Source organism: Oryctolagus cuniculus, chromosome 2, assembly GCF_051225735.1.
Source record: "Oryctolagus cuniculus isolate XC-2025 breed Fujian yellow rabbit chromosome 2, ASM5122573v1, whole genome shotgun sequence".
NCBI lineage: Eukaryota > Metazoa > Chordata > Mammalia > Lagomorpha > Leporidae > Oryctolagus > Oryctolagus cuniculus.
Genome location: NC_142868.1, coordinates 165,333,511 through 165,346,984, shown reverse-complemented (window position 1 = coordinate 165,346,984; position 13,474 = coordinate 165,333,511). Strand labels below are relative to the sequence as shown.

At 44.0% G+C, this 13,474-nt stretch overlaps 1 protein-coding gene across 5 annotated transcripts in view; it reads right to left on the bottom strand.

Moving 5' to 3' along the window:
- KCNG3 (potassium voltage-gated channel modifier subfamily G member 3) overlaps positions 1–13,474 on the bottom strand; it is a 122,758-nt gene that overhangs the window by 60,931 nt on the left and 48,353 nt on the right. For 3 of the 5 annotated variants that reach the window (XM_089326496.1, XM_089326498.1, XM_089326497.1), the window contains exon 2: positions 6,802–6,875. In XM_089326496.1, the coding sequence (XP_089182622.1) occupies positions 6,802–6,875 (74 nt within the window). Of the gene's footprint in view, positions 1–6,119; positions 6,876–13,474 lie in introns of those variants that run through there. The other 2 variants (XM_002709903.6, XM_002709904.6) reach the window with 1 other exon arrangement.

Below are 13,474 nucleotides of genomic sequence, written 5' to 3'. Positions count from 1 at the left end.
ACTTGGTATGGTGCTGGTATTTTTAAACATAAATGACAAGATGCCCATCCAAAGCTACTAAAAATTAACTTGCACAAATACAGATTATTAAGCTGAATTCCCTAAGCAAATAATTGTAGACTAACAATTGGCCGTACGCTAATGATCACAAGTTTCAGCATTTACTGGAAACGTCTGGGAGAGCCGGAAAAACACGAACGATTAGGACAAAGTCAATCGCAGAATGGGCAACGTGATCACGCTTCCTGATCACAGGTCACGGAAGACTCCCCAGCAGATCATTACTGTGAGAGGCAGCCCTGATATGCCCATCCTCTGAGTGCAGCCGGGCTCCGGGAAGGCAGAAAGCACAACACCAGCTGACAACACGCCAGACAGAGAAGTGCACACAACCTTCCTTAACCAAAACAGAACTTTTCCAGAACATTCCATGGAAGCTTCAATCCATGTTACTTCCTACTCAGCTATGACATTTCTCAAGCCTGGCTCTTCTATGTAATGCAACAATAACTGTGAAATGCCTGTACTTACTGTGCAAACGTGAATTGATACCTGGATGCAATTTTTAAAAAATTATTGAACATCTGAGTTCCCTACACACCTGTCTGATGTCCTCCTTCTAGACACCCAAGGCTTCTAGATTCAACATTTGTTTTTTAATCAGCCCTTAAAGAAGTAGACCAAAGCACCAAAGGGACTATTTTTAAAAGAAATCTTTCAAGCCTTGTGATGTTACCCAAAAAAGAATATCCAAAGAGTACTGAACCGGCCGGCGCCGTGGCTCAATAGGCTAATCCTCCACCTTGCGGCGCCGGCACACCGGGTTCTAGTCCCGGTCAGGGCGCCGGATTCTGTCCCGGTTGCCCGTCTTCCAGGCCAGCTCTCTGCTATGGCCAGGGAGTGCAGTGGAGGATGGCCCAGGTGCTTGGGCCCTGCACCCCATGGGAGACCAGGAAAAGCACCTGGATCCTGGCTCCTGCCATCGGATCAGCGCGGTGCGCCGGCTGCAGCGGCGGCCATTGGAGGGTGAACCAACGGCAAAGGAAGACCTTTCTCTCTGTCTCTCTCTCTCACTGTCCACTCTGCCTATCAAAAAAAAAAAAAAAAAAAAAAAAAAAAGAGTACTGAACCAAAAGTCTGGAAATCCGGTTTCTGGAGATGTAAATCTCACACTAGAGTGACCGTGACTAAGTCAAACCTAAGAGGAGCAGAGTCCCCTGGCTGCTAACATCTGGATGGGACAATGGGTGTGCAAACAGGACGACGGAGACCAGAAGATTGTCAGGACTCCATTAGTTCCACAGTTCTTAGGACACTGTAAGATACTAGACCATGTCTGAATGGGCTGTGTACTCACACCATAAAAGAACACAGACTGACACAGTCAGAGGGCTTTGGAAATGACCATCCAAGCCTTTTGCCGGGCTTGGAGTTACAAAGCAAAAAGTAAAATTTGCCACCCAAATGTGAGACCTGAGAAGCTGGACAAAATTTTAAGAGAAGAAATACTACACTTACTGAGAGCCACTGTAAAAGAATATATTTTAACATTTTTGACAGGAGCAGTCATTGTGGCAAAATGAACTAGACTGCCACCTATAATGCCAGCAATCCTACATGGGCACCAGTTGGGAGTCCCAGATTTTCCACTTCTGATCCAACTTCCTGCTAATGCGCCTGGGAAAGCAATGGAAGACAGCCTGAGCACTTTGGCCTCTGCCACCCATGTGGGAGACCCAGATGGAGTTCCTGGTTTCTGGCTTCAGCCTGGCACAGTCCTGGCCATTTGGGGAGTGAACCAGCAGACGGACAATCTCTCTCTCTCTCCCCTACAACTCTGTAATTCTGCCTTTCAAATAAAATGAATAAATCTTTAAAAAATAGAAGAAAAAAAACCCTTACAAATGTGTCTTACAAGTAACTACTAAACCCCTAAACAAATGTAACTATTTAAATCAACAATCTATAACAACAAAGCATGAAAAGAAACAATATATAAGTGGGGTTTTTATAATAGTACATCCCCTCTCAAATGTCATAACTTTGCTTTTCCAATCCCCAAAAATCCCATTTTGGAGAATACAAAATAAGTTACATACAGGGGCCAGTGCTGTGGCGCCAGAATCCCATATGGGCGCCAGTTCTAGTCCTGGCTGCTCCTTTTCTGATTCAGCTCTCTGCTATGGCCTGGGAAAGCAGGCCCAAGTCCTTGGACCCCCGCACCCACGTGAGAGACTCAAATTCCTGGCTCCTGGCTTCGGATCAGTGCGGCTCCAACCATTAAGGCCATTTGGGGAATGAACCAGCGGACGGAAGACATTTCTCTGTCTCTACCTCTCACTGTCTGTAATTCTGCCTCTCAAATCAATAAATAAACAGAAAGTTACATACAACATCAAGTCGTGTAAGCCCACATGTGGGAACACCAAAGATTCAGCTTCCTCTTTCTACTTTGGGTATCCCAATTTCAGTAAAATCTCACTCACTGAGATCCTAATGAAACACAAACACAGATCCTAATGAAACCATTCCTGACACAAAGAATGAATTAGGAGAAACTGTCTAAAAGTACAACCAGTGGGGCAGGTGTTTGGCCTAACAATAAAACACCCACATCAGGGGCGCTGGCACTGTGGCACAGCAGGTAAGCCGCTGCCTGCAATGCCAGCATCCCACAATGGCGCCGGTTTGAGTCCCAGCTGCTTCACTTCCAATCCAGCTCTCTGCTATGGCCTGGGAAAGCAGTAGAAGATGGCCCAAGTCCTTGGGCCCCTGCACCCAAGTGGGAGATCCAGAAGAAGCTCCTGGCTTTGGATCAGCTCAGCTTTGGTAGTGGCAATCAGTTGGGGAGTGAACCAGCAGAATGGAAGACCTCTCTCTCTCTCTCTGGCTCTACCTCTATCTGTAACTCTGGCTTTCAAATAAATAAGTCTTTAAAACAAACAAAAAAGCACCCACATGGGAATAGAAGGCAGTGGTGATGGCTCAATTAGATTCCTGCTATTTGAGGGCCAGTGCTGTGGCGCAGCAGGTAAAGCCGCCACCTGCAGTGCCAGCATCCCATATGGGCGCTGGTTTGAGTCTCGGCTGCTCTACTTCTGATCCAGCTCTCTGATATGGCCTGGGAAAGCAGAAGATGGTCCAAGCCCTTGGGCCCCTGCACAAGCATGGGAGACCCGGAGGAAGCTCCTGGCTTCTAGCTTTGGATCAGTGCAGCTCCAACCATTGTGGCCAATTGAGGAGTGAACCAACGGGTGGAAGACCTCACTGGCTCCCTCTCTGCCTCTCCTCTCTCTGTGTAACTCTGACTTTCAAATAAATAAATATTAACAACAACAACAAAAAGATTCCTGCCATTCACGTGGGAGACTCAGATTGTTTCAGCTCCTGGCATTAGCCTTGCCCTAACTCCTGCTGCTGTGGACATTTGGGGAGTGAATCAGCAGATTACGGTGCTCTCTCAAATAAATAAAATTTTTAAAACACTCTGCTTTAGGGGCCAGTGTTGTGTCACAGTGGGTTATGCTGCAGCCTGTGATGCTGACATCCCATGTGAGTGTTGGTTTGTGTCTTGGCTGCTCCACTTCTGATCCAGCTTCCTGCCAATGTGCCTGGGAAAGCAGCAGAAGATGACCCAATATTTGGTCCCTGCCACCGAAATGCGAGACCTGGATGAAGCTCCTGGCTCCTGTCTTTGGCCTGGCAGAGCCCAGGTTGTTGTAGCCATTTGAGGAGTGACAAGCGGATGGAAGATCTCTGTATCTCTATCTTTCAAAGAAATAATTAAATCATATATACACTGTTTTCTAAATAAAAATAAGTAACTTTTTAAAAAGTGGAAGAAAGAAATGCTACTTAATGACTTTTTGAAAGTGGCAACATTCACGGACAGTTACAAGAAAATGTTTCTGTTCCTAAAGCTATAGCATCAATGAAGACTAAACTTATTTTTTTTCACTTATGAATGAACTACTCTCATCATCCTCCTTAGTATACAGGTAGCTGGACTGCCAATAGCAGTTCTGCAATGTGCTTCTTTAAAACTGGCCCTATATGAAGTCTGACAAAAGCAACAAAAGATTTCTCATGTGTTGCCTAAGGGCAGCTCAAAGTCAACAGAGGTATTCCCACATGTGGCTATGCATATACACACCTAGGTGTATGCTTCTTGTATCGCTTCTCCCCCTAAGACAGTCAAAAGTCTGTGCCTAAATCTGTAACAGACCCTGTGGGGATATGAAGGCATGTGCATGAGAAAGGACCCCAGTTCTCAGGACAGTTACGATTCACTTTGGAAGATAAAGACATTCACATGAAGAGTTCCCAGTCCTAGTAAAATTAACAGTTATCGAATTTTTATTAGCAATTCGGAGGTGCTACCATCTGCATATTATTTGCATGAATCACAAAGCCTTAATCCAAATAGGTAAGAAAAATAAATCCATGCCATTTAATTAAATTATATTAAAATACAATAAATATGCAATAAATAACAGAATTTCTTTTTGACTATATGAAAAATAGCATAACAGTGGAAAGGAATGGGGAAAATGGAGTGAGATCTTTAATGGCCAAAATATCACATAAATGCTAGAAAGGAAATTAGGGAAAAGGAAATGGTTTTATTATTATTATCTCAGCAATGATAATGGCAAAGAAGCGAGGTTCCCAGGCTTTCCTGAAACCCCAGTGGTATGTAAAAAATCACTGCTGGGCTGGGTTTTGGAGGTCCAGGCTTTAGCGTCAGCTCCCTCACGACTGTATCCTTCCTTGCCCTGCTTTTCTACCTGATAATGGTTGAGGTCCGAATTACAGGATGGCTAATATTCCTTTAATGAACACTTCTGGTAAGCTTTTCTTTGATAAATATGTCCAGGTCCCCTGTCCTACCCAACCCTTCCCAGCCCCTCTCATGTCCCTGATAAGTTACAGTGTGAGCCTTAAATGATTTATGAATCTGTAACTTTAATTCTTTTGTGTTTATATATGAGTTCTTTATAGCAACTGGCTGAAAAGGCAAAACTGTAATTCCTACTGCTGAAATTAGCATGAAACAATCGCCAGTTTTATATTCTCTAGTCCTAATAGCCTAGCCAGATTAATACGGTATATTACTTGATATTCTGACAAGAAGGGTTCTGTTGTAGCTGTGATTCCGAATGGTGAAGATCAAATAATTACATCTTTGCTGCTTTTAGCTGGCTTCAAATTGACTTAGTTACACAGCAACTAAGAGTAAACTATATCTACTTCCTTTCTTAAAGATAATCTGGTGATAACATATAAGTATGACTTTGGTATCAAAAGGCTTTCATGTTGGATGTCTTATTAAACCCATTGTGTTGGGGGCAAAGTTAACAGAAAAAGATAAATATGGTTGTAATATTGAGTAATATCAAATTGTTTCTATTTTCATTTTTATGTTAGAAATATTGTTTGGACATCTGAATGTCAGGACAATTATCACCTAATAAAGGCATGAAGGCAAAAATTATCCAATAAAATGTTAAGTGACATGAAATTCTCTTGATTCTTAAATACTTTTCTGAGTCACTTCAGTAGAGATAAAAGAAATCCAAACTGGAAAGGAGAGAACGCACCCAAGCTTTCATGAAGCTGTATGAAAAGGTGAATAGGCACAAAAATAAAGCAGAGTTGAGAAGTACGCTGGGAAAGCTTTTCAAATAGCTTTGTCACTTGTGTCTAGCTCCATTATACAGTTTCAATTTTAGCCAAAATTTTTAAGTATTTGTTAAACAGTTCCTGCATGTGACATATGTTTCCAGAATACTTCTGACATTGATATGAGAAATTATAAAACATTTAGAAATGAAAATGTTGCTCTCAAAAAATAACACTGTAAGTTCCAAGCTTCTTCTGAATTCATAAGATGGAGAAACATTTGGAAAATAGTATCTTTCTGTTCTAAAATGTTCAAATAATGCACTTCAAAAAATGTAATTGTTCAAGGGGAGGAAGAGCCAAGTCTAAACAAATGAGGTCCTCAAGTTTACTCTAGGGGTCGTTACTCTTCCTTTGCAGTCTTGATCCTAGTTACTCCATTAGAAGTAAACAGCTTTATCCCTTCAGCTGGGAAGGATAATTTTTGCCCTACCAAGATGATAACAATGCCACTGCAGTGCTCACCCAGCAAGAAACGCATGAATATGAAGTAGCATCAACTCTTTCTTATCAAACCCAGTGTATGCAAGGATTGATTTGCAATGCATTAATTCAGGAACTCTGCAGAGAGGCTCCTACTATATCTAGCTGATCTAAACTTGAGCTCATGATAACACTGCACAAAGCTATGGTAGATAAAAGTGATAGGTAACGCCAACAGAACAATTCCACTGACAACACAAACTCCTCCAAGGATTCTTCCAGGCACTGTGATAGGATACATATCTCCATAGCCAACTGTAGTCATAGAGATAATCACCCACCAGCAGGCAGCAGGGATGCTGGCGAAGTCCTTGTTGGATGTTTCCAGGTCCAACCCATGTTCAAGAAGCTGAGAAAGTGCACTAAAAATTGCCATGGCAACACAAATGAAGACAAGTAACATAACCATCTCCCGGTAACATCGTTTGAGAGTCAAACCAAGTGTCTGAAGACCAATGAAGTGACGGGCAAGCTTAATCACCCAAAAAATCCTCATCATTCTAAGCACCCTCAGGGTGACACCAGCCCTCTGGAGTTGAGAGTTCTCGCCTGTGAACACTGTCATCAGCACGGAGATGTAATACGGCGTGATCGCCAGCAAATCAATGATGTTCAGGGGTCTCTTGACAAACTCACACTTGTTTTTGGAGACAAGGAACCTCACGATGCACTCCGCCGTGAACCAGCCTATGCAGATAGCTTCAATTACCCTGTCAAGGGAACAAAGGGAGGATTGATCATTTTATTTTTAAGCATTTTAACAGCTCTGAGATTTCTTCAGATAGTACTACATTCACACACCAATTCAGTTACTTTTCCAGAAAACATGAAGAACAGACAGCATTACCAACATCGTCAGACCCACCAGGACCAACAGAACAAGACGTTACAATTCAAATAAAAACTGAACCTGGAGTTTTTCTCATTTATATTACACTATACGTAACACCATTAAAATTACTATTTTTTTTTACTTGTCACTACTGCTTAAAAAAACCTCTCTCTGGGGACCGGCACTGTGGAGTAGCAGGTAAAGTTGCCGCCCGTAGTGCTGACATCCCATATAGGCACTACTAGTGCAAGTCCCAGCTGCTCTGCTTCCAGTCCAGCTCTCTAGGAAAGTAGTAGAAGATGGCCCAGGTCCTTGGGCCCCTGCACCTATGTGGGAGACCAGGAAGAAGCTCCAGGCTTTGGATAGGCCCAGCACTCTGGTTTTTGCAGCCATCTGAGGAATGGACCAGCAGGTGGAAGACCTCTCTTTCTCTCTGCCTCTGCCTCTCTGTAACTCTGCCTTTCAAATAAACAAATAAATCTTTAAAAACCTTATTGGGCAGTCTTAAATGGACTTATACTCAGCCAGCCACAATGCAAAATTGCACTTCCTCTTTGGGGTCCGTGGGTTCTTGACTGTGATATCAGTCACCAGGCAGGTCAGAAAGATTTCTGTCAATGCCCACACAGAGCACATCCTGGTATTCTGATGACTTACTTCTGGATAAATTAGTGAATCCAGGATCCTTTCCTGAAAGCGACTCTCCCCTGTTTTTCCAGTAGGTTTGCGTGGGAGCTTTTTGGGCACTGCCCAGATGCCCACTCCAGGACAGTGTCCTGGCACCACCATCCTCATCACGAGGTTCCCCGTGGAAAACAGATGGAGGACTCCCGGATGGAGCAAAACAGCCACTGGCACTTTCCTAGAGACCATGGCGACTTTTGTCGTTTATTTTTCATAATTATTTTACACACTATGCCTTTTTAAATATAAGACCACATGCTGCCCAGAGCAGTACTTACCAACCTTTCCACATCACCGCACACTTTGAAACTAATCGTATTTACACAGCATACTAGAGGCAAAGCTGAGGATTCCTGAAACAAAAGCTACCACCTGGGGGCTCGGATCTCGGGCCCTCGTCCCACACTCTCCAAGGTAGAGGAAATCAAACCTCAGCAAGGTGGAGTGACAAGTAACCAGGGACAACTGTAAATTTTAATTGTTATTTTTGTTACACCAGCACTCACTTTCTCGCCACTGATCTAGACCCAAACCTCAGAAGTGCGATTGATGGAAGAAATCGAAGTAGGCAGGATGGGAGCAGGGGAGCAACATTTTTAAAAAGAATGACTCAAAAGTGCATTCCACAGAACACAAGTTGCTCGGAAATGACCAAATACAATTAATCATGTCTGACTACTGTAGAGCTTTCTAGAGCCATAAATATTAATTTTATTTATTTTTAGAAAGGCATTCACATTCATGTGGCTCTAATCCATACAAGTTTAAAAAGAGAGAGAGTATAGATATCAGAGTGCCAATTAGCTGCTCTACTTTGGATCAAGCTTCCTGCAAATGTACCTGGGCAGGCAGTGGATAATGGCCCAAGTACTTGGTTCCCTGCCACCCACATGGGAGACCTGGAAGAAGCTCTTGGCTCCTGGTTCCTAGCTTCTGATTGGACCAGGTTGGAGTTCCAGGCTCCTGGCTTTGGCCTGGCCCAGCCCCGGCTGTTGCGTGCACTTGGAAAGTAAACCAGCAGATGAAGACCTATTTTTCTCTGTCTCTCCTACTCTACCATTCAAACAAACAAATAAGTAGATTAAAGCGGGGAGGTTGGGGGGACACGGCGCTGTGGCGTAGGTTAATCCTCCGCCTGAAGCGCCAGCATCCCATAGGGGTACTGGTTCTGATCCCGGCTGCTCCTCTTCCAATCCAGCTCTCTGCTATGGCCTGGGAAAGCAAAAGATGGCCCAAGTGCTTGGGCCCCTGTACCCACGTGGTAGACCTAGAAGAAGCTCCTGGCTTCTGACTTTGGATTGGTGCAGCCCCAGGTGTTGCAGCCATTTGGGGAGTGAGCCAGTAGAAGGAAGACCTTTCTCTCCATCTCTCCCTCTCACGGTCTATAACTCTAACTCTCAAATAAATAAATAAAATCTTAAAAAAAAAAAAAGTGACACAGTATTCCACTGATTGGACTGCATTTTATTTAACCATTCCACATGATGGACATTTAAAGTAGTTTCTGGGGCTATTGCTGTGGCATAGAGGGTTAAGCCACTGTCAGTGTGCCGGCATTCCATACGGGTGCCAGTTCAAGTCATGGCTTCTCCACTTCTGATCCAGCTCCAGCTAATGTGCCTGGGAAAGCAGTGGAAGAAGGCCCAAGTCCTTGGGCCCCTGCACCCACATGGAAGACCCAGAAGCAGCTCTTGGCTCCTGGTTTGTTGGCTTCTGATTGGCTCAGCTCTGTCTGTTGTGGTCTTTTGGGGAGTGAACTACTGGATGGGAGACCTCTCTCTCTGTGTCTCTAATCCCTATCTCTATCTAACTCTGCCTTTCAAATAAATAAATAAATCTTAAAAAAATAAAATAAGATGAAAACAAGCCAAAAGTAGTTTCCATCTAATTTCTGGGTAACAATGAATATTATTATTTCTGCATCATTTCACACATGAGCAAATATATCCACAGGATGAGTCCCAGACACGGAATTATATACCAAGTCAAAGGAAATACATATCATATAATTTTGCTAGGTCTTGCCAAGCTACTCCCATGGAGGGTACACTAGATGACCCTCCCCCAGCACCACTGAGCAGCATTTATTTTCCCACAGCCTCATCAACGAAGTTTAAATTGAGTTGGAGACCTCTGCAACTCTTACAGATGAAAAGCACTACTTTATCGTGAAGAACGGTGAACATTTTTCTCCCATGTAGCCTATGTCCTTTGCTCATGGGCCCTCAATCTCCTCGGATACAATAAAATATCATTCAGTGTGTGCAGTGCCAGATCGGGTCTTTTGTGCTCTTGCGACTATTATTCCTTGAAACACCAGTTCTGGAAAATGCTCCAGAGTCTTCGCCAGTAAGCATGCTTGTAGTAGGGTTCAACAGACTGTAGCCTGTGGTTCAAATCCTGCCTGCCACCTCACTGTTTTGTATGGCATGCAAATTAAAAATGGTTTCTTCACATTTTTTAATGGTTGGAAAAAAACCCAAAAGAATTCCAATTCTTTCGAAGTCTTTATTTATGTACTTATTTGAAAGGCAGAGTGACGGCAAGGGACAGTAGATGGGGGTTGTGTCAACCAGGCACTCCTCTCTCGTGGGCACTCTCGTGGCAGGTGGCAGGCATTCGGCAGAGCGGGCCCTTCACAGCGTGGCCCCCTGTACCATCATCTGTCCTGCAGTGACTTCAGTTCTCACCTGCTTTCTCCATGTGAAATACCACAAAAACCTTCATGTCTCTGGACAACTATGATGTAGGTTTGTTTTTCTTTTTCTGCATCTCCCTGGTCATCTTCACCAAATGTTTCACGTGTTACTCTTTATTTCTGGTCTCCTTGTAGTGATACAGGATCATGTAACCAGTGCTGACCAGTGGGCAAGCAGCAAAATGCCAGTAACATTTCTGGGCAGAAGCAGAGAGTGGATGTGAATTATTTTTCCTGGCACAGCAACCTGGAAGGAACAAATCCTAAATGACTTGCAAACTGGTGGAGTTCCCATGGGACCAAGTCCCCAAGAGGCTGTGCAGAGCAGAGCAGAGCAGAGCAGAAACATTTTCCACCTTGACCTGGATCAGACATGATCTGGGAGCGAGAAATAAATCTCTGTTGTGATGAGCCAGCGAGGATTCCAAGTTGGTTGCTATTAAAGCAGTTAAAGCAAAATATGCCAAGTTACCATATTGACTATTTAGAGCTGAAATCACTTGAGGAACTCTAACTGCAGGAAAGGCCATTTGGCCTTCTGCATGCAGGAGGCCATAAAGCTTGTTTTGGGAAGGACATCCTTCATACATCCAGGCCAGAAAACGGCCTGATCACCAGACAGTGGTAACTGGGACTGCAATAATCTCAAAAAGCAAACTCTTTGGAGTAATCCCTACCTTCCCCTGGCTTTTCCATCCCCCCACTCCTGACCACATATCTCTTACATACATCAAGAATGTGCCACCTGGGGGCCGGCACTGTGGCTTAACAGGTAAAGCCACTGCCTGCAGTGCCGGCATCCCATATGGGCACCAGTTCAAGTCCTGGCTGCTCCACTTCTGATCCAACTCTCTAATATGGCCTGGGAAAGCAGTAGATGATGGCCCAAGTCCTTGGGCCCCTGCACTCATGTGGGAGACCCGGAAGAAGCTCCTGGCTCCTCGCTTCGGATCAGCACAGCTTCGGCCATTGTGGTCAACTGGAGAAGGAACCAGCGGATGGAAGACCTCTGTCTCTTTCTCTCTCTGCCTCTCCTTCTATCGGTGTGTAACTCTTTCAAATAAAAATAAAGCTTAAAAAAAAAAAAAAAGTACCACCCTAGCCCAGATATCACTTTGTCTTGTCATTCCTTCACAAATGTATTGTTCTTTGTCTAAAAAGCATAAAAGGGTTGTGCTTTGGGGGTGGCCTAGCAGTTAAGACACTGAATGGATAAAGTCATGTCAAAGAAAGCAAAATGCTGATTATCCTAATTTGATCGGTATAGACTGGATACATGTGTTGCAATGTCACAGTGTAGCCCATAAATTACAATTGTATAATTCTTGTTAATAAAATATGTTAAATTGGGGCTGGTGCTGAGGCACAGCAGATAAAGCTGCCACCTGCAGTGCCAGCATCCCATGGGTGCCTGTTCGAGACCCAGCTGCTTCACTTCCAATCCAGCTCTCTGCTATGGCCTGGGAAAGCAGCAGAAGATGGCCCAAATCCTTGGGTCCTTGCATCCACATGGGAGACCCAGAAGAAGCTCTTGGCTCCCAGCTTTGGATTGGCCCAGCTCTAGCCACTGCAGCCATCTAGGGAGTGAAGTAGCAGATGGAAAACTTTCTCTCTCTCTCTCTCTCTCTCTCTCTCTCTCCCTCCCTCCCTCCCTCCGTCTGTCTCTGTAACTCTTTCAAGTAAATAAATAAATCTTTTTAAAATGTTAAATTAAAAAAGCATCATGCTCGCTTTGGTCATTTCTTCTAACTTAACTCTTTTGTGAAGATCCCTATATACATGTAAACTTAGTAAAATCTTAACACTTTTCTCATTAATCAGTTCTTGTATTAATTGTGTTCCAAGGTTCAGCCAGAGTCCCCTCATAAAACTTAAGGTTGGGGGTGGGGTTGAGCGGATCTCCCTATTTCCTACACCATCCTAGTTAATAAACTGGTAAATATAGTAGGTATTGTGGGTGGGAGGGAAGTTATGGGGGGGAAGCCATTGTAATCCATAAGCTGTACTTTGGAAATTTATATTCATTAAATAAAAGTTAAAAAAAAAGATAGTAGGTATTAGGATGTGCACTGGAAAGAGACTGCAAGAACACACAATGGTTGGGGCTGGTGCCTCTGTGTGCAGTGCCAGCATCCCATATGGGCACTGGTTCGAATGCCAGCTGTTCCACTTCCAATCCAGCTCCTTGCTAATGTGCCTGGGAGAGAAGCAGAAGATGGCCCAAGTTCTTGGGCCCCGGCACCCATGTGGGAGACCTGGAAGAAGCTCCTAGCTTCGGATCAGCCCTGCTCGGGTCGTTGCAGCAATCTGGAGAGTAAACCAGCTAATGGAAGATTTTATCTCTTTATCTTCCTTTAAATAAGAACATATAGTGGGACAGTGGGAATCTCTAATCCAAAATTTTCTGAAATCAGAAAATTTTTGAGCCCAAAATGATGTCACAAGTGGAAAATCCCACACCTGACCTCATTGTGATGAAAGGCCATCAAAGTGCAGGCAACTAAAAAGCACTGTTTAAAATTACCTTCAGGCTGTGTGTACAAGCCATATATGAAATAAATTTCATGTTTGGATTTGGGTCTCACCTCTAAGCAAAGGTATCTCATGTGACACAGGCATATGGTGCAGTGGAACACCTGCTTCCCATGTCAGAACCCCTGTGTCCAAATCCTGGTTCTGCTCCCAACTCCTGCTAACGAGTATCCTGGGAGGCAGTGGTGATGGTTCACCACTATGGAGACTGGGATTGAGCTCCAGGCTCCTGGTTCTGACCTGAACTAGCCCTAACCATTGTAGGCATTTGGGAGTGATTCAGCAGAGGGAACATCAGTCTGTCTGCTTTTCAAATAAATAAAAGAAATATATATTTTAAAGCTATCTTGAGACTTGCACTATGGCACAGCAGGTTAAGATGCCACTTGTGACACTTGCATCCCACATCAAAGTGCCATTTTGGGTCCAAGCTGTCTGGTTCCAATCCAGCTCCATGCAAAGAAACCTGGGAAAGTAGCAAATGATAACCCTGGTACTTGGGCCCACGGCACCCATGTGGGAGACCAGAAAAAGTTTTTGACTCCTGACTTTGGCATGGCCAC